Genomic DNA, 21,841 nt, shown 5'->3' with positions numbered 1-21,841 from the left:
GAGCTAACAAATTTGTTATACCTTGATGTCAGAATGTTCATTTTGGTGATAAACAATTTCATGAGAAGTGAAGCTGAGAATTGAGATTTCTTAGCTTTATTTATTGCATTTTTCACTTTGTAATTTAGGAATATATAAAACAAAGCTGTATGAAATGATTACAATGGAAGACGGCCAATATAATTGTGATGAAACTTTTGGCAAATTGACTGCAATTGAACCCTGTAAAGTCATGGGAAATCAATGAAAATATAAGTTTTCTGTAGTTTGAAACAGGTGGAGAACCGATACAAGCCCAAAGTACGAGTCAGAATTCTGTCAAAACCATAATCTTAAAAATGAACAATGGAGTTTTACACAGCTCTTCTAGTAAAATCACTGCAGGGGACACAGAAATGGGCATGACACGTATCTGTGTGGGGAATCGCACCCAAGACTTTTTGTTGTAACCACAAGGCCCCCCCCCCCCTCCCCTCGAATGTTACAACGAAAAAATGAGTTTACAAGGTTTTGAATAATAAGCTGAGAGGGCTGATGCCTCCATATTATATGTTTGGTATAACTTGATTTGTATGTATCTACAATGCCTGGTTTGACTGAACGGTTTTGTACGATCATCAGATGAAATGATAACACAACAAACTAAACAGTTGAATAAATAACATAGAATACAATTCACTAGCATGTTAACAGGTCGTAACTCAAAGCTGAATATATCTTAAATAATATCTAGCTATGAAAAGCAAAATAATATGGATGAATAGTTTCATGACAGACAGGCCATGGTATGAAATATAATGATGTGTCAAGCATAACCAGAATAAATAGCACCAAGAATCGGACAGGATGACATGGAAAAGATCACTGCATTGGGAGATTATTCAGAAATATCCTGCAACACAAATATCAGAAGTTGACAAAAATAACAATTTGGATGGACTGTTATATGAATTATTTGACTCGGAGAGAGATAATTGATAAATTACATATTAGACAAAGGATTTTGAGTGACAGAGGTTAACATTGTTGTGTATTGAAAGTTGTAGACTTTACACATTTTATTTACTCGAGGACTGAACCCAGACTTTGTGTCCGTCAAGCAAACACCCTATCTACTGGGCTACTACATCTTCGGACAGATGGCAACAGGTTTGTATAGACTGTCCTTTCTTCTTAAATTTCCTCAATTCAAACTTGCAGTGATCTGAGGAGATGGGTTTGATTGACATTCAAAACACACAGTTCTGATGTTAACAGGTAACATATTGCTTCTTAATCTGTCAGCCAAGCTCATGGAACAATAGAGCATCAACAATATTATTTTCTACAACTGTTTGATCACAGAATCTGTCAAACAATATACAGATGTACATATTGTACTATATTGTTGCTGCATCTAACGGTTGAATTAACCATATGTACACAAACATTGTCAATATTTCCCAGACAAGAACATGGAAATGCCATTTCTATTTTCCTCTTCATTGAACATCTATTTGATACATTCTGTTTGTATTGTCAACAAAGCTACATTTTGGAAAGTAGGAATAAGACAAATATAAACAATATTATTATCATTCATACAGCACTATCAAACAATAGGCACACCATGGTACACATAACTTGTTTGACTGACAGCCCAAAGTTAAATATGAACGGTGTCCGATGCACTTGCTGAGACGCTTTAATGCCCATTTTAAGAAATTAGTACCAATCTTACTTTTATTGCTCAGAACTAATTAAAGCTGCAACCCAAGATAAATGTTTAAATAAGTATTGAAGAAATAATGAACAGTTTGTGAGACATCCCAGAATGCCATGACAAGAAGCCATGTGACCCTGAGGGTGTTAAATGGAACACAGTGATGGAAATCTCCCTGACAAAAGAGGATGTCATTGTAAAACCTAAAGGTGAGTCAGGTAGTCAGTTACTTCTTTAAGGGACGGAAACTGACCTAGAAACATTTACTAGCCTGATTTAAGACAAAATGACACACCTAAACAAGCCTGAAATTTTGCTAATCCTCAAAATACCATTAAACAGACTCAGGCTAGCTCAGGCTAGCAGGTGCCAGCCAATTTGCCATCACAGTAAATGACAGTAGCCATGATAGCCAGATGTTTCAGGGCCATAGTAGCCATAAGGTAAGGATCATGGCGGCTACTAGAAGAAGGATATTTGTACCCAATGGAAATAGCCATGACAGCCGGACGTATTTTGACAACAATTTGCTTAAAGATATTGCTTGCCAGTAACTAGAGGATCACATGAGCCACCTGAAGACCACAACCACCCTTGTCTTGCCAGAGAATATTATGGACAAGAGTTTCTGGAGTTCCTTCAATGGTGGATTTAAAGTTTTTAGACGCAGAGTGCTTTCAATGATTGACCCTGCTTTCTATCTGTGGTGGACGCTGACCTAACTGCTCTGCTTCATCTTCTCTAGGATAGGGATTACCATGTCGTAGCGCGGCCGTTTGCCCGCCTCCTCGTTCATGCAGATCTTGATGAGGCGAGACATGTGGCTGGAGATTCCTGGAGGGATCTTGATGCGCAGACCTTCTAGGGCTACCTGGAAACACACAGTAGGCGGCCATGACAGTTATAGTCAGGAAGGTAATTTAAGGTACCGACGTTTACTACAATATCTGAAAAACTATCGGACCTATTCCAGTCAAAGTTGGTATGAGATTATAAACAGTTATACATAACTGGATATTACATTTAAAGACAATCGGTGCATGAACAAAAAAACTGTCTATTTAGATATCACTATATTTGCAGTGAGGTCGAGGTCACTCATATGAGTTGAAGGTCAAGGTCACTTTCATAAGTGTGATGTCAAGGCCACTTACCTTCATGCCAATCTCCATAGGTGTGAGGTCCGCAAACGGCACCTCCCGAGTCTCCAACTCCCACAACAAGATGGCAAAGCTCCACATGTCCGCTGCTTTCATGTTAATTTCTGCAGGCTTCTTCAGCATAGCTGTGTATTGAAACAATATGCTGTGTATTGATAAAATATGCTGTGCCTATGTTTAAGCTTAGTAGAAATAGGAATCCCCATTTAGTAATACAGATTGGACAATAAATCCAATAACTGCTAAATATTTGCCCGTGATAAGAAGTAACGGTAACCATCTTCCTGAGGCAAGGGAGCTATTAACCTTAAAAGTCCAGTTTCCACCCTTGCCGAACTAGACTTAAATTTTGTGGAATTTCATGACCTGATCTTAGAGCAACCATTGGCTATTACTATTTAGCCAATGTTTGCATCCCAGTCATCAGGGTACGATGACATGCAATCAACAAAGTCACTAAGTCTGACCTTCCGATCTATGTAGCCACCAAAAACAAAGGTTGCTAGGGTGACATTCTAACTGAGAACCAGTTTGACAAGCTGATCACGCTGTCCACCTACCTTCACTTGGTCAGGCTCGCTGTTTTGGTTAATGCATGTCATCGTATCCCAACTGTGTGGATCAATGCTCATTATGTCAATCACTGGATTGTCTGGTCCAGACCTGATTATTTACAGCCTGCCGTCTTAAAGCTGGAATATTGCTGAGTGCGGCGTTAAACAACAAACAAGCAAACATTTGGGTAAAAACATACAATGAGTCACAGGGTGCCACCGGTGGGGCAGGACACACAAACCTACCTTCAGGGGCCATCCAGGCCGGGTTGTACTCCTTGCCTCGCTCGTGGAAGGTGAACCGATAGTCTGCCATGTTGATCCTGGCCGTCAGGTCCTCGTCAATCTGATCACACCAAGGGAAGAGATGGTATCACAACTGGATACATGGAGGACATCTTTAGAATGATCATAACATTATGCCAAACATCTCAATCTCTCAAGCATACCCGATACTGTTTTGTACATATGTGACCAAATTTTGTCAACTTGAGCTGATGACTAGAATGAAAAATTCAATCTGACAGTAGTTATTGATACTTACTTAATTGAAAATGGCATAATAAAAAAAAGGTACAAGTTGTGATTGATGCTCCAATTCTAACACTGGAGTATATGAGTTTGTTTGGTTGAACACCACTTTGAACAATATTTCAGTTATATCACAGTGCTGGCATCATATGGTATGAATCCTGAAGGAATGCAGGCCTTTTAACACTTTGGTGAAACCCACGAGCACGGGTATGGTGCTGACAAACCTAGAAACATAATCAGAGTGAACCTGGATTCGAACTCATGATCGTCGGTTTCTGGCGTGCCTAAAGGACGAAACTCCGCCCAGCCAATCAACAAATGGGCCACCCATGCACCGCCACAAACACCTGGTGATTATAACGGTTATGTTACATTTCCTCATAGTTTACAATCATGGTTTTCTTTTTCATGTTCTTTCAAAACCAAACGTTGTGTAAAATATTCTTGTTGTGTTTTTGTATTTGATATTTTCTTTATGGTCATTCTAAATGCATGTTTATAACTGATCATGATAATTGATAACAAACCACAAACAACAATATCTGAGATATTTCATAGTCTACACCACCTTTACTGGAGGCCATAAACAAGAAAGAGATCAAAATGTTTTAAAATGGGATTCCCATACGTAAAGACCTAACTGTGATCTTTCAACCATCTGGTGGAAATGTTCCTTATAATCTTCTTCAAATGAATATTATTCCTATCTTTGTAAGTAACACATCAACCCATTCACAAACCCATTCCTCTTGTGTTACCATGGTTACGTATACATTCTAACTATCTGTATCAACCCAAAATCGGTTCATTCTCCACAACAAACAACTTAACCACACAAACATAATTTACAATCTTTAGTGCACAAATAAAATGTGTGAATATTGACATTGATGGAACCTTGGTCAGCCACAGAAGACAAAACTTTTGACAAATATTTTATAAAATGTACGGAAGACTCGTATTCAAAGTAACACCACAAAGAATCAACACTAGTACTGGTTCAAGCTGCAGTTAAGGGGAGACAACCTTTCCGAGTGTTCAGAATTTGTTTCAATCTGAATCTTTTCGGTTAGCAAAGCTTGCACAAGGACTAATATATATCTTGTAGGAGAATATAAACCCCATCAATATTTACTCATAAATTTTTCATATACCATATTTGACGTAATAAGCGCCCAGGGCGCTCTCAAAATTAGAAATAGGGGGCTCTTATTAGAATATTATTTTGGTGAAAAAAAAGAGAGAGTTGAAAGATAAATTTCGTGGTTTATGCTGACACACTGAAATGTTTATATGTGACAGATACATTTTCCCAGAATTTAATTGCTCTTAATTAAGAAAGCATATAACACACGAGTGTGTATTATACACGAATAAATAAGTCTTGTGTACATTGATCAATCGGAAGGAGTGCTAATTGGGATTGTTCACTAGCCAATATATTAGCAAATATTGCTGTGGGTGCTTATTAGACCGGGGCGCTTATTACGTCGAATACGGTACTTGATTTCATATAGCATAATGGCGGTTGAAAACGAAGTTAAAAAAACTGCACACATCTGTGTCGTGAATCAAACTCAGTATCCCAGCTTAACAACAGAACACTTGACACAGTGGGCCACCCTCAGCATGCTTGAACAACAGCGACGACAGACTGATTCATCATGGTCATAAATACTTCAACTGTCGAAACAGAAGTCCCAAACCACACTTTTGAAGTATTTGTTTCTGGGCGTGGGTGTCCAGGGTTCCATCCTACATGCACAAGCATACATCAAACACTAGTCCTCCTTCATGGTGGGTCTGCATCCCACTGGCTAGCTGCGAGTGCTGTTACCCAGAAATGCTGATGGTGTTGGTCAGTATATAATGTTTTTCTGGTGGATGTCCAGTGCATTTAATCAGAATTTGAAATATACATGTATTCTGAACCCCTGACCAACTTCGAACTGCCAAAACATGCATCAACATGATCATTTATCTAAAAGAGGATATTGTTATTAAATCGAAATTCTGTTTCAAGTGGGGCATAAAGGTTACTTTGAACAGTATTTCACATGTCAGCTTAATGTGAAAAGAAAATCGAGATGAAGTTATGAGATGTTTACCACTTGGGTGAAACCCATGAACACAGGTATTATGGGGAACCAAGAAAGGACGGTGAATTTGGGATTCGAACCCATGACTAGCAGATATCTTATCAACTCCCCATACTAAGCCCCCACATTAACATGACAGTCCATATTTCGGTATGCACATTTCAGAATTCTTTACAGAAAGCAGTTGAAAAGGGGTATTTCATTTCCTCGTTACTATTGTCAAAAAAGCTTTAGTTTCTTCGATGTTAGACAACAAATTTGACTTATATGGTATATGATTTTAATAACCTCCCCTTTGTCAATTTGCTTAGGACACAGGGCACATATTACATCAAATATGGTATTGATCATTGCATTTCTTGGTTATGGAATTCGCAGCTAGCATTTCAACTATATATAGTGTCCGATTCCCATCAAACTTGGTATGTGTCTACACGTTTGTGTGTGACCTCTATAGCTGAAAATGAAGACACATTTCCATCAATATGGAGAGAATATGTTAAATGAATATCTGATCTGTCGAATAAGAGGCCCAGCTTCCAAGAATCTCAATGTACTACCACTAAATAGTGACCCTTATCCCAATGAATATAATAACAGATTAGAAAATGAAATAGATTGGAAAATGAATGAATGAAAATGGTTGAATTGTTTATTGAATCATTATGCAGCCATTTATTTATATTTTTCATGGGTTGTTGATTAATACCAAAAGTGGCATGAGGGAAATTTTTTTTATCATGTTGTTGTTGACAAAATATATTTGTGGTTAAATAAATACATAATTTAATAATAATACGCTACAGGAAGATTTTCAATCAAACAAAGCATTTATGGTTTTTAAAAGAGCTTTTTAGCAATTTTGCATTTGATTTCCTGTCAAAAGTGTAAATTAACTGTCTTCCCACAAAACCTTACAAAACATACTCCTGTCACAATTATATCTTTTAAAGTGTTTGATATTGTTATTGTACTTTCATAGTATTGTAGTACATTAGATCATAAATGACTGATCACAAATAAAATGTGACCATCACTGGGCACAAAAATTTCCTGGAAGTGAATTTCTTAATTTATCCACTAAGCCATTATCTTTTAATCGATTTATTAGCCCAAATCAATGATTTTGATTGGAAAAGGATATAATAAAACATTTACCATTCCAAACTACAAAGCTGTCTTAGCAATATCCCAGCAGAGCTCCAGATAAGCTTATGGTGTTGTGGGTATTTTACCCATGCATTTTAAAATCATTGGGTATCAGTAATTCTATCTGGGTATTCAAATTTCTGTTACCCACTAGTTTTTACACATGTGGGTATTTAAGTTAAATATTAAAAAACACTATTCATCTAGTCCCTGCAAACTGGTGTCGTGTGGGTTCGAGAGCTTTATAAGGACTCAAAATTACCACGATACTTCCACAAGAAAGTGTGATGGCAAATGATCGTGATGTAACTGTCATCGTGGAGTTTGGCAAGGTTGATGGACTGCCCGTTTATAATTTCAAAATAAGTTGCTGATTTGCTAATCGAATATGCAGGGTTACTTCACAATATTTTGATGATATGCACAAGTTTTATTTTTGTAGCTTATCTGTAATGTTCGTTGCGTTTATGATATGCTTGGATTATATTTTACTGTGTATTTCTGCATTTCTGATGCATATTTTAAGCAGATACGCAGCTTATCTGGAGCTCTGTCCCAGTGATATGATGTTAAGTTAAGTTCTACATGTTGGCTTTAGTACTGTGAACGTTTTCAGCAGCTGACGTACAGCCAAATTACACTTGAAATTAATTATGTATCTACCATAAATAAGTAAGCCATGTGTCTAAATATACTTTTTGTCAATTCATGTTAAGGTATTAATGTGCATGCACCCTTCTTGTAAAACACAAAATAATTTTCATGTTTCCACTGGCTGTTCAGCACAAAAATAATGTGAATGACTCTTAAAAACAGATTCCTTCATTGCATTCTCTAATTCGGCGTGCTTGGTCAGAAAGAAATGATTAGTGTTACAGACAAATAATTAAATTGTGGGAAATTTATCAAATCAAGATAAAGTTTCATGCTCAAAAACAGAATTAGCTTAAAACACATTCACAAAACAAACAAAACTAAGTACCCTTGCACCACTTCAACCGACAGAAAGTCATTCATAAACAAGCAATACACAAACTTGTCTCCTTGCAGAGATATTGTGTCCAGTTGTCAAACCAGGATGATTTTAGCAAAGGTGACGGTGACGTGAAATGGGGTTTAACGTCGCGTCCAAGATTATTGCACTTATATAGCGACGTGCATGCACACCTGTGTGTGTGTGTGTGTGTGTGCAGTTTAACATGAATACCCCACTCAGACACAGTATACTGACTCCGAGGTGACCTATCCTTGTTTTACCCCCTTAATGCCAAGCGCCAGACAGGGTAACAACAAGTACCATCTTTTAACATCTTTTGGTATGACGCGACCGGGGATAGAATACCGTATAGTTAAACAATGAGCTGAGGAGAAATGTGATCTTTTTTTCAATCACAAACTCAACATGTGGCGAACGTCACTGAAAAAAAGTTACCGTATTCAATGTAATAAGCACCCAGGGCGCTCTAAAAATTGGAAACAGGGGGCGCTTATTTGAATATTACATTAATTTGAAAGATCGTAAATTTTGTGGTTTATGCTAACAGCCTGAAATGTTTACATACGACAGATATATTTTTCAAGAATTTAATTGCCCATAATAAGGGTGATATAACACACAAGTATGTATTATACACGAATAAATAAGTCTTGTGTACATTGATCAGTCGGAAGGGGCGCTGATTGGGATTGTTCACGAGCCAAAATATTAGCAAATATCGCTGTGGGCGCTTTTTACGTTGAATACGGTAATGAAAGGGGTGTAACGATTCACTTGATTTTCAGTGCACTGCGATAGAAATATTGCATTGTGGGCTTATGTATCGATACACAATGATACAAGTACATCTAAGGAGGGCACTAAAATGTAAGAAAATTGTATAAAAAATTTCATTGTAATGAATGTACAAAAACTCACAAGCCAATTTGTTTTTAATTGGCTTAACTTTATTCAATCAATTTTGATTGGGTGTCTTTTCATTCCATTTAAAAAGATTAAGGATTAAATATGTCTGCTTAACAAGACATGCGTCACGTATTCATGGTTTGTATCTTGTATCAAAGCCCACCTTACTATTGTGTCCAGGCCTACTTGTACAAAAAGCAGTCCTTATGCTAAGACCCTTATAGTGAGTGAGTGAGTTGGGCTTAACACTGCTTTGAACAGTATTCCAGTTCTACCAGTGTGTCAGCTTTATGTTGGAGGAAAGCCTAAGTGATGCACGTCACAGACAGTTATCACTTCAATGCAACCCACAAGCATGGGTATGGTGCTGACAAACCTAACAACATCAACTTCTTTGATCAGCATTTAGAAGTTGGAGTACTAAGTAAGGATAAGAATTTATGGATGAACAACTTCTTTATTACAATAAAGAGCGACGTTTCGGTGTAGGTTCTAACACCGTTATCAAGCAAGTGATATACAGAGTATGGTTGACAAGTATATATACAAGTAGGAGGCAATGTTTATACAGAAGAGTAGATATCATATGTAGTTTTATTGGAGTGGATAAGCCTGTTAACTACATCTGATATCTACTCTACTGTATAAACGTTGCCTCCTACTTGTATATATACTTGTCAACCACTCCTTGTGTTGTATATCATTTGCTTGTAAACGGTGTTAGAACCTACATCGAAACCAACCTAACATTATCAGGGAAAACCCACAAGGGAGGCAACTCTGCACAGCAATTGCTGCACCTTAGACAACTGGGCCCCCCATGCCCAAAACATCTTCATAACTCCTATACTGGAATATACACTTACAGTCTCAGCACCAAGATGTCTTTGTGCAAGCAGGCTCTGTATCGTATCAGTAAGGTGCATCGTTAAGCCCTAGGTAATGATTCATGATTGGCTCGTATAGATCTGTTTGTTTCCAGTGTCCACAATGCATGTTGTAACCATGGCAATTGCTGGTGTAACAATTGTTGGATAAATATGATAGCTAGTTATAGAGACCATAGAATAGTTCAGTTTCCGAGAACAGTGTAACATGTCAATATCTACAGATACCAAAGAAATGGAACAAGGGGTTTCATCACACAACTGTTGGAATGTTTAGTGTCTGAGAACTGATTTGGACACATCAACAATCGACAGTGAAGTCTCAATAATCCTGACGATATGGTCAACACAATATTGGCTTCCAAACAACTTCTCGATAGATCAAAGATGAATCGTGTGTTGTCATTCTTATCATACTGAACAGGAAAACAAATAAATCCTGTTTTCACAAATCTTCACAAGTCAAGCATCCTTGACTAACAATGCCATTAAGCATTATGATCAACTCATGCTATTGTTGTAGCAGTTGATTCTGAGACAGGAATTCACTGGCCATTCTGACCATTATAACAAGAAAACCTGATGCAACAGTAGCTTACTTTGCAAAATTACAGAGAAATCATAATGTATCAACCATAACATGTTTTAAGTCGCAGAAATCACTCAAATCCAAATTCCAGAAGTAGAATCATCAGATTATATGATTTCCCCATGAGTCCTCACTGCCAGATTCAGGTTCCACTGTCTATTGGTAATTCAGTTGAATTGAATTCAGTTTACTTCAGCTTGATTTCAAATGTTATTTTTCCAGTTCTTTAGACTCCATGATATAAAAACTAGGCTGTTCTCAGAAACTTAATTTAATTCCAAATTTGAAAAAGTTTTTTGCCAGCAAATTACATAAAATAAGTGATTAAAAAGAAATGTCTGAGGAATTTATCATAATTAAAATCCTATGAGACAAAAATCATTGAATCATGTTCACCAGAAACAAACAAGTCTTGTATTTGAGCCTGACTATCTGATCACCAAAGAGTGCACATATCATATAAATATTCTGTAATACCGTGCTGAAATACATAACCATCCACTCCAAGGCATCACAGTGTTAGTGCTACACAATATAGGCTACATCAATGCACAGGCGCTTCTTCTGAAGTCTTTTACCCCGTTTATTTCGCTGGCATATTTGGGATCATCAACATTAATTTTAGCCAAGTCCTCGTCGATCTAAAATTGAAAATCCATTAGCTGTAGTGTGGCGAAAACAAAGCTGAAGCTCAAAACAACAAAACAAACGTGAAGACGAAAACAGTGATTGAACAAAACATTGTAAAACTGTGAACAAATAATCAACACAAGAATATGTATAATACACAGGATATCACCATGGTTATGTTACCCCAAATTCTTCAAATATTAACTTACATAAATAAACAAATAAACATGTATTGATATTTATCGTTACAGATGATTACAAGTAAAAGTAAACAGTAAAAGTAAACAGTAAAAGTAAAAGATTCCACAATATTTGAAAAAAAAAAAAAAAATTCTACATGATAACCTGGTTACCATGGTTACCATCATAAAGACAGAATAAATCCCAAATAATTCTCACATTTCTGCCAATCTGAACAAATATTAACTACTGGGTACAAATTCACCAAATTCAACCAAATTTCTAAATGACGTCTGCTCTGTAGTTCAAATCCATGTATTGGTGACAGGCATCCTACCATGACGTGTTTGCTGGTCAGCAGGAAGTTGGGGATCATCGGCTCCATCAAGTGCAGAAACTCCATCCCCCGGGCGATATCGATCGCAAACCTCAAGGCCTGGTTCTGGTCCACCACAATTCCTGCAATCAGAGACCTGATAATGCAGTGACCTTTCTTGACATTTTCCTGAATTTACTAGCCCCCCACGATATCTGAGCCTGTCATACACATTGTTCTCTCTGTCTCTGCAGCACTAAAGTACCTGACAATTTCCTGTATATTCAGCTTTTTTCAGACCAGACCAATTACGTGTTTTGTTTGTGTAGAATATATTGTCATGCTTGAAAAAGAAAAACAATGACATGCTGTGACATACGCTTTTTCATAACATATTTGTTTTACTTTTCTGATATTTTGTCATATGTTTTTTGTTAAACTTTGATTTCAGTTGGATTACCTTGACTAGAATATGATGAGTCCATTGTGTCATTGGTGACTGGTGCTGGACTAGTGACTGGTGTTGGACTAGTGGACTAGTATGTACTTACAGTGTGATATATGCAGGTGTCAATTCTCATACTTTTACTTCTCTTTGTAAAGTGAGCGAGTGAGTTGGGTTTAATGCTGCTTTGAACAGTATTCCCGTTATAACACAGCATGTCATTTTAATGTGGGATAAAGCCCTGGGTAATGCAAGTCTACCACCTTGGTGAAACCCACGAGCACAGGTATGGTGGTGATAAACCTAGAAACATAATCGGATGAACTGCAATTTAAACCTACAAATATCAGGTTTCTGGCGTGTGGGTCGCAACTCTGCACAGCAAACTGCGATGCCTTCGACGATTTGGTCACCCATGTCCCCCCTCCATACATGACCTGGGTCTATGGCTTACGTTACGTCTGAAGACACTACCACAGTGGAGGTGAAACTGACCTGACTCCCCGTGTAGTGTGTTGAAGAGAGAGCCGAAGGGCATGAACTGGCTGATCACCACCAGGTTGGGGGGCTGGTTGCAACACGCCAACACCGGCAGCACATTCGGGTTGTTGAAGATTCTGTACAACAATTCGAACATGTTGATTTTTACAAAAGAAAATCAACACAGAACACAAAAAAACCTTCAATGGTATTTCCTTTAGTGTGTCAATGTCATAGCAGTAAAAAAGACAGGGTGCATAAATACCCACTTGTACGGAAAAGGTAGGAGCTCCAAGCTGATTGGCTGATTAGAAAGTTCACCTGACATGACCTCCCATGTCAATGCCGTCAGAGCTTTACGCAGAGAGGTATCAAATCAGAGTAAAAGATCTCATCTCAATGAGATTACATTATATCAACTGTACATAACAAATTCAGGAAGAGGCACTAAGTCAGTAATCAGTCACAGAAATATAGAAGGTAATGGTACCCTTCAGTTGGGTTCCTACAGTACATGAATCTATTAATGCTTCAACAAAATTTTACAACTTTAAAATAAGATGTATGGGAGAGCCCCCTCGATTTCCATGCAAATATTGTTACTGTTGACATAAATGGAGTAAAATTGTGTTTCTTTACAGTAATAAGTATTACATGGCTTTCAGGCGATGCCTCTTCCAAGTCAGTGCAGTTCTCTTTTATCTATATTTGTCAATGTGACAAAGTGCCACCCTGGCAGCAATGAATGCTGGGAAGTGGTCGACTGATGTTGGCAGTGCCCAAGACAAAGGTTGAACCAGTACAATAATTTTGTTTTCATTGTTTTTTAACACCGTACTCAGCAATATTACAACTATATGACAGCCTTCTGTAGATAATCGAGTCTGGTCCAGACAATCCAGTGATTGATATCATGAGCCTCGATCTACACAATTGGGATACAATGACATATATCAACCAAGTCAGCGAACCTGACCACCCAATCCCATTAGTCATCTTATGACAAGCAGAGTCCCCTTCACGGCAAGCATGGGCTGCTAAAGACCTATTCTACACCGGATCATCATGGTTCTAATAATTTTGTAGCCATCGAAATTATCAGACAATGTTGTTGCCTCTCTGTGAACAGGCCAAGACTCACCTAAGGCGAGGGAATTCTTCCTGGAAGTCCCGTGAGTTTCTGAGAGTACACTCTACAATGTTGAGGATCTTGGCAACAATGTCGTTATCTTGCCATCTACCGCGCCATGTCTGGAGACAAACATCAAACATTTAACCTACTCTGCCAAAAAAATTAAAATTATGAACATAAAACAAACATTTAATGGACCAAATTTAGCACCACCACCTCTCCCCCACAAAAAATGTGAAATGGTCAGGCCCTAAATCAACACACAAGGAATATTCAAAGGGTTTGTATTCAAGAATACAACTGTTCAAAGCAGTGTTCCTCCAACAAAAACCTGACACATTGTGATATAACTGGAATACAATTTTTGCAGTGTTAAATCCATCTGACTCACAATCCCACAGACCGCCTCCGTGGTCTAGAGTAGCGTCAGCCCAGAGAGTGGAAGGTCCGGGGTTCGATCCCCAGCCTCATCACACCAAAAGATGTTAAAAGATGGTATTTGTCGTTACCCTGCCTGGAGCTCGGCATTAAGGGGCTAAAACAAGGACTGGTCGGCTCGGATTCAGTAAACTGTGAGGGGTATTCATGTTAAATTGCAACATGGTATCTCAGTGAGCTAGCACTATATAATCAGCATTTCACCCATTTCACATCCTGACTTACCTCCCCTGAGTGAGTGGAGGCAACATGGCCGACCAGCTGTAACTGGGCAATGTCAATACCCGGGTGGCGGGACAGGAGGGCGTCACCTGGGGATTGAGACGGTGTAGATCATTATCACATTCGGGTTGTTCAAGCTGTACCAAACTCTCCAACAATAACAGCACAAAGTCACACACACTAAACAATGCAAAAACAGACTTGAACAAAATGACAAAAGTCCCGTTTGATTAAGCGATCTCAGTGCAAATGTGTTGGTAACTCTCATACTATAACACATAGATTTACAACAGTAGTAGCGCTAAAATCACATTGTAGAATGGGGCCAGGGCCCTAGGACCCATTCCAAAATGCAATCTTAGTTACAAGACAATCTCCTATACTTTTACATTGATGTAGGACAGGGAAAGCCTAAATTTCAAGAAGTGTGTGCAAGTGGTGTGAGAGTGGGAATTTATCAAACTGAGCTTCACACAACTTTTTTATTCCATGTCTTTTAGACTTTCGCTAACCAAATACCTTGGGTCTGTTGAACCACAAATACAAACAACTCAGTAAATTTTATTTTATTACGCAAAAGTTGTTTTGGTCAGTGGGTATAGATTAGTCACAAAGATAGGCATTAATAAAAAAAATTAAACATTAATCCATAAGACAGTGCACCTGCAACTGTGAGTTTTGTATATATTAATACCCTAAATTGGTACATTAAATGGGTCATACAAACATTATATTTTAGTGAATTTCCTCGTGATAATGCAAGCAGCTACTCACGACTTCTTGTCTTGTAGCCCAGCCAGCTCCTGTCCTTGAAGGGGATTTTACTCAGATCCTGGCCCAGTGCCAGGGCTCGATCTGGAGAATAAGGTTTCCAATAATGACAATGTTTTATTCATTTCATGTATTGGCTGTAATTGTCTGTACGATTCTGACTAAGACAAAGTGCCGGGGTAAGGGGTGCAAATACACACCTTTTCAGCACAAACTCATTAAAATATTTAATCCATCTTGATTTGTTTATGCATGAAGATCTGCCGAGAGTGATTCAGGTCTTAGACGTTTACCACTTTGGTGGAACCCACAGGCATGGGTATGGTGCTGAGAAACCGAGAAACATAATCAATCATGTTGATGAAGGAGGTGAGGTGAAATTGGGTTTAACGTCGCGTCCAAGATATGTGTGTGTGTGTGTGTGTGTGTGTGTGTGTGTGTGTGTGTGTGTGTGTGTGTGTGTGTGTGTGTGTGTGTGTGTGTGTGTGTGTGTGTGTGTGTGTGTGTGTGTGTGTGTGTGTGTGTGTGTGTGTGTGTGTGTGTGTGTGTGTGATGCCAATTTGTAGTGCAAGCCCACTGAGATACCATGCCCCAGTTTAACATGAATACCCCACTCAGACACAGTATACTGACTCCGAGCCGACCAGTCCTTGCTTTAACCCATTAATGCCGAGCGCCAGACAGGGTAACAAGAAGTACCACCTTTTAACGTCTTTAGGTATGACGCGGCCGGGACTTTCCGGACCTTCCGCTCTCCGGGCGGACGCTCTACCACTAGACCACGGAGGCGGTCTTCTTAAAGGAACCTAGATGTGCTGCACCAAATGCTTTGCTCCCTTGTATCAAGGTCAAAAGCAAAAGTAAAAGATCTTATCACTACTTGTTACACAATGTAGCTGTTTGACTGGCCAGTTACCATCTTGTAAAACCCCATTAAGTCAGTTGGCCTGCCTGTATGAGTATCATGACGTGAAAATGTTTGGTGTGACGTCACTTGTTTGTCACATTTGGCCCTGTTGGCACTTCAAGTTACCATGCTGAAAGTCTTATGGCAGTCACAAGATAGATCAAACTGTCACACACAATAGTTCACCGAAAAACTCAGGATGTGTTATGAGAAATGTGTAACACGTGTCCCCTTGTTCTTGTGGTGTATCAGCCTATTCAACAAGTAAGGTCTTTATCATACCTCCATGTCAGAATGACGAGGTCTGATTGGCCCATGTCATCTTGATAAAATACTGTGTAAACCCGCCTTGGAGGGGAATAAATTTCTCAGTGAGGCAATAAATCTCTTATACCCTGCCAGGAGCAATGCAGACTGCACGTACATTTCTCAGAGGCAGAATAAATCCCTTAAACCCCGCTTCCTGCATACTTTTCCCCCAAAGTCAATGGAAGTTACGTTACATAGCACAAGTTAACCTCAGCTGATTCGTACAGCTGTTTTCTATCAATTTAAATTTGTGTTAATTCTTTTACAATGTCACATTAAAACATGACGGTAAGATAAATTAATTGTAGCAGGACGCCTTGCCTCAGGTCGCATAAATCCTCATGTACCCTTCCAGATCCTGCAACAACTTATAGTATACCCATCTAGTGACATATGGTCATGGGGTTGCTTCAACAGTTCCTCCAAATAGATGGGAGGGGGCCTGGGCCATAACCAGGGAAACGTCCATACTGCTGGTTCTGTGTTAGTCAGAAAACCTACCTTTCAGCATCTTTGTCAGAAATGGCTTTGCTTTATCGAGTGGGACTTCATCATATTTGTTGGCAATGCTGACCAGAGCTCCATTGTTGACAAGATCCTGACAGAAGAAAAGACATATTTGTTGGATACAATTGCAGCTGCTTACATCACACTTATAGACGAACTTCAAAAGTACAAGGATTTGGGATTATTCATATGGTAAGTACTGAGTCTTAGCACTGGGTTTTTAACATTAAAGTTTGGAAATCGCATGCAGCATATCATGGTAAATAGGAAGTCACTCTGTGGTAACACTTGACTGATTGATAGTTTTGTATTCCATTGGTACACATTGGAAACATCTCTACTTCACGTACATACGTCACTACATGTTTCTATGGTTCGAGTTTCTTTTGGCGGGGAGTATATATTATTCAGCAACATACCGTTACTGTTCTATAAAAGTTGTAATTAAGACTTGTATTACTTACCTCAGCAATCTGGTCAAATCCCCAGAAGCAGGCGTAATGCAGTGGTGTGTTGCCATGTTCATTGATGGCGTTGATGTTGGCTTTGTTGTGGAGGAGCTGAAACAATGAGTGAGTGAGTGAGTGACTTGGATGTCACTTTCAGTATTATTCCAGGTGAGGTGAAATCCGGCTTAATGTTGCTTTCAACATGTTGAAGATTTAATATCGCCTTAATATAGTGATGTGCATGGAAGTGTGTCTGTGTGTGTTGCTTCAGGTACTAGTCTGCACTAATGCCGATTCAACAGTTCTAGCCAAATGTTTGTTTGTTTGTTTGTTTATTTATTTGTTGTTCAAGGCTGCACTCAGCAATATTCCAGCTATACTATGGCGGTCTGTAAATAATCAAGTCTGGACCAGACAATCCAGTGATTTGACATCATGTGCAGCGATCCACGTAATTGGGATACAATTACATGCAACAACAAATTCAGCAAGCCTGACCACCCGATCCTGTTAGTCACCTCTTACGACAAGCATAGTCGCCTTTTACGGCAAGCATGGGTTGCTGAAGACCTATTCTTCCCCAGATCTTCACATGTCGGATGAGAGTGTCTAGGGCTTCAGTCCTGCCCCACAATGAAGCACATGTGATGTCTCCTTGGGCAAGTGACTTTGTTTGAGGGATGCTTCTGCTCACCCAGCAGTGAATGGGTACCCAGTAGGGTGAGATTTAAATGTGACTGCTAGACTTCTAGCGCCTCATAGGCAGCTTAGATTGTATATATTTTCCAGGGAGCTGAGAATGAAATTTGAGTGCACAAGGATCCATTGACTGAGGTAATGATAAGGTAGTGCCATGAGTATTCACTTGGGGACTGGATGACTGGGATTACACATTGGGTAATTACACAGTGTGCTGTTATTCTTCATGTGTTATAGTACACAAGAGACAGCCTCCGTGGTCTAGTGGTAAAGCATCTGCCTGGAGAGCGGAGGGTTTGATCCCCAGACACGTCATACGAAAAGGATGTTAAAAGATGGTACTTGTTGTAACCCTGTCTGGTGCTCGACATTAAGAGCTAAAACATCAAGGTTCGACCCCCGGCTGCGTCATACCCAAAGATGGAGCTCAGCATTAAGGGGCTAAAACAAGGACTGGTCGGCTCGGAGTCAGTATACTGTGTCTAAGTGGGGTATTCATGTTAAACTGTGCCATGGTATCTCAGTGGACTAGGACTATAAAAACGTCATTTGTCCAAACACACACACACACACAAAGCGATAATCTTGAATGCGACATTAAACCCCATTTCACCTCACTTTGTCCGCAAATACCTTAATGAGTGAGTGAGTGAGTATGGTTTTACGTTGCTTTTAGTAATAATCCATCAATATCGTGGTGAGGACACAAGAAATGGGCTTCACACATTGTACCCATGTCGGGAATCGAACCCGGTTCTTCGGCGTGACGAGCGAACGTTTTAACCACTAGGCTACCTGACCGCCCCACAAGTACCTTAAAATTAATTGGGTAAAGGTGATGTATTTTGCGTATTTACACATATATGCATCTTATCTGGACCTCTGTAGTGATACTCAGATGTCTGGTCATTATCTCCCTTGCTCACCATGACGACGACATCCCGGTGCCCGTGTCCAGCTGCCAGATGCAGCGCTGTGTCGTCGCCCATGTTGGTGGCATTGATCCTAGCACCTCGCTGTATCAGCATGTCGACTATGTTGGTACGTCCCTCTCGTGCTGCCCAGTGCAACAAACTGAACCGATGGTCATCTCTGAAACGTTATACAGCAAAATTAGCAGTGTCGTATGATTTCTTAGTGCGTCATTTTGGCAATGGCATCTTACTTTAACTGTGCCAATGACATTCTTCATACAAGGAATGCTGGAATTTCGAACCCTGCAGCCATACACATTTGTCGTTGGTTGGTTTGTTTGTTGTTTAACGCCACACTCAGCAATATTCCAGCTATATGACGGCGGTCTGTAAATAATCGAGTCTTGACCAGACAATCCAGTGATTAATATTGTGAGCATCGATCCACGCAATTGGGATCAATGACATGCATCAACCAAGTCAGCGAGCCTGACCACCTGATCCCGTTAGTCGCCTTTTACGACAAGCATAGTCACCTTTTACGGCAAGCATAGTCGCCTTTTACGGCAAGCATAGTCGCATTTTACTGCAAGCAAGGTCTACACATTTGTCTCCCTGGATGTGACAGTGAACATCATTTTGTCCCTTCTCCATTTATATTGGTATAGGACACACTATTTTGCATTTGGTAAAACCCTTATCATGTCAACAAATCTCTGAACTGTGTACCACTGCATCATATTTGAGGTTTTGTATATCCCCACTAGGGTTGGGGTGAGTCAAAATTGACTACCTGGGTACCCACTCCCCTATTACCCGACCCTACCCGGGTACCTGCTGTAGGTCTCAAGAGATAAGTAAAACATGTCTGATTCGGAATAGTTTGACCGCTACTCCCGTCACATCCACGGGTCCGGGTAGTCCTGTGGGTACCCAGGTCCTACTCAGTACCCACCCAACCTGGGTACCCGAGTTACCCATCCCTGCCCAAATCCCCACCTAACACGTTTTCAAGCCTCACCTCTTTTCGAGCCCCTTAACAATACATAGCCATGTGCTTAATGATGTAATCAAGGTAGACGTTCACAGCTCACTTAAGACGCCAAAGTGTTCGCAACTAATCGCTGAAGTTAAGTTACAAATTAAGCTTAACAAGGTAAGATATTCAATAAGTAATGCAAACATACCTCAAAGCTTACTTTTTCACATTTTAATCAAACTTGACCTGATGATAATTTTGCACCACAACAATTGTATGCACCGATGATATATCTGCTGCTATTTGTAAACTTCCTGTCTGTAATGTCATGTGGCTGATCATGTTGTGGATCTATTTTTAACTTGACTGTCATGGAGGGGCCGAAAAAAGGTGACGGTAACAAGATGGCACCTGATTGACTTGTCTCGCTTGGCGAGGCATTTTCACGATTAAATTGACAAGATGTGGTTATTTGACTATCCAATTGTAACAGAAATAAATGTTCTCAAAGGTAAGACTTAATTTTAGTGTATTGCGATTGTTACTAGATACATAATGAGAAATACTTCTAAGGCCTCGAAAACACAGAACGCGGGTGAGTGAATCTGTCAAAACCTTACTCATCTGGATCTTTTCCATACTGGGCCAAATTTATGGTTAGAAATTTACTACATTAATTTTTCATGAAATAAAATGTGTCAAATCTGTGCTACCTTTACTCTGTATTTCGGGCTGAAACTGTGCATGTAATATGCTGCTTCCGAATACAGATTTACCTTTCAAACGTCTGGTAACATGACTAATCGAGCTAGTTAATTTCATATCCTCATTTAAACATGAATATTTCTGGAAAAAAAAAAGATAATAAAATTAAAAAGTAAGCCATTCACCTATGGCAGTAACACCAGATACATATATAATATGTATAATAAAGATGAGAGTTTCTGTGAGAATCTAAAGTACACACATTCAGCATCACATATGTGTATGTGTTCAGTGTGAAAGTTATATTCCAGAAGTACACATAGTTATGTTTATTTATATTTCCCCCACACCCCTGTATCAACAACCTGCTCCATCCCGTTAAAGGACCAGTAAGTCAATGAGTAACAGGGATGGACTCCTGCCTCTATCTCCTTTTTGGTTGCAAAAGCTGAGCCAATCAGAATCCGTTTTTAGCTCATTTCAACAACTTGATGCTATAAATAGAACAGGTGCTCTTCTTCTATCTAATAAAACAGACCATTAACAATGTTTGATATAGATTGTATGTGCCAATTGCTGCACTGGCGCTTACGGGTGTAACAATATGTTATAATGTACATAAATTCATTACTACGACAAACACTTTATCATTATGATTCATGGAACTGTGTGTGTTAGGCCTATAAAACCAAACCTTACCCTTGGTTCAGATCGTTCTCGGTGTTATCCAGCCATACTCGTACATGGAAGGCATTGCCTTCTCGCACTTGCGTGAAAATATCATCCATGATTGCTTGTTGAGGTAAATAAAGTTTCCGAAATAAATAACACCCAAGCTTGACCTCCTTGGAAACTTGGAAGCGGTTTCCGGAGTAAGCGGGAGTATTCTCACTGTCGGTGTAAGAATGAGGTCTTATTTAAGCTCACACGGATACCAGCTTGTAAATCCTTCACTGGGGTGATATTTTACGTTTCCAAATTATCCATGGCTTTTGTAGATCGCATGAAACTCGAAATCATCAAATTGTTGACATTCTTTCAAGCTTGAGGGCTTTCCGATTGTAATGTGTGCAAAAATGGATAATCGAGTGTAATAATGGTTTCGTCAAAATGGGTTATCGGGTCTATGATTGACATGGCGAAGTTGTACTTCCGTTTTTATGTAGGTGAGAGTTGTAATC

At 39.3% G+C, this 21,841-nt stretch overlaps 1 protein-coding gene across 2 annotated transcripts; it reads right to left on the bottom strand.

Annotated features, from left to right (window-relative positions):
• Positions 1 to 462: 462 nt before the first annotated feature.
• On the bottom strand, positions 463 to 21,719 carry LOC139449383 (integrin-linked protein kinase homolog pat-4-like). 2 transcript variants are annotated; one of them, XM_071230747.1, is made up of 13 exons: positions 21,360 to 21,719; positions 18,989 to 19,154; positions 17,379 to 17,474; positions 16,909 to 17,005; positions 15,195 to 15,275; positions 14,424 to 14,509; positions 13,770 to 13,879; positions 12,644 to 12,765; positions 11,725 to 11,846; positions 11,156 to 11,218; positions 3,663 to 3,762; positions 2,857 to 2,987; positions 463 to 2,573 (listed from the first exon to the last, which is right to left on the bottom strand). In XM_071230747.1, the coding sequence occupies exons 1-13, from the start codon at positions 21,446 to 21,448 to the stop codon at positions 2,421 to 2,423; spliced, it is 1,416 nt and encodes a 471-aa protein (XP_071086848.1). In that variant the 5' UTR covers positions 21,449 to 21,719; the 3' UTR covers positions 463 to 2,420. The 2 variants fall into 2 exon arrangements, with proteins under 2 accessions (XP_071086848.1, XP_071086846.1); XM_071230745.1 differs by lacking the exons at positions 11,156 to 11,218; positions 21,360 to 21,719 and having other exon boundaries at positions 18,989 to 19,147.
• Positions 21,720 to 21,841: the final 122 nt, after the last annotated feature.

The sequence above is a fragment of the Haliotis cracherodii genome, unplaced genomic scaffold (genome assembly GCF_022045235.1).
Source record: "Haliotis cracherodii isolate W230 unplaced genomic scaffold, xgHalCrac1.p SCAF_8, whole genome shotgun sequence".
Taxonomy (NCBI): domain Eukaryota; kingdom Metazoa; phylum Mollusca; class Gastropoda; order Lepetellida; family Haliotidae; genus Haliotis; species Haliotis cracherodii.
The sequence above is the reverse complement of the archived record's forward strand: the minus strand, read 5'-3'. Positions and strand labels throughout refer to the sequence as shown.

Coding starts and splice junctions, on each gene's coding strand:
- LOC139449383 (XM_071230747.1), bottom strand. CDS start 21,448: ATGGATGATATTTTCACGCAAGTGCGAGAAGGCAATGCCTTCCATGTA. Junction 14,510..15,194: donor GGGCTACAAGACAAGAAGTC/GTGAGTAGCTGC, acceptor CTCAATCCCCAG/GTGACGCCCTCCTGTCCCGC. Junction 11,219..11,724: donor TGACCAGCAAACACGTCATG/GTAGGATGCCTG, acceptor TTTCAATTTTAG/ATCGACGAGGACTTGGCTAA.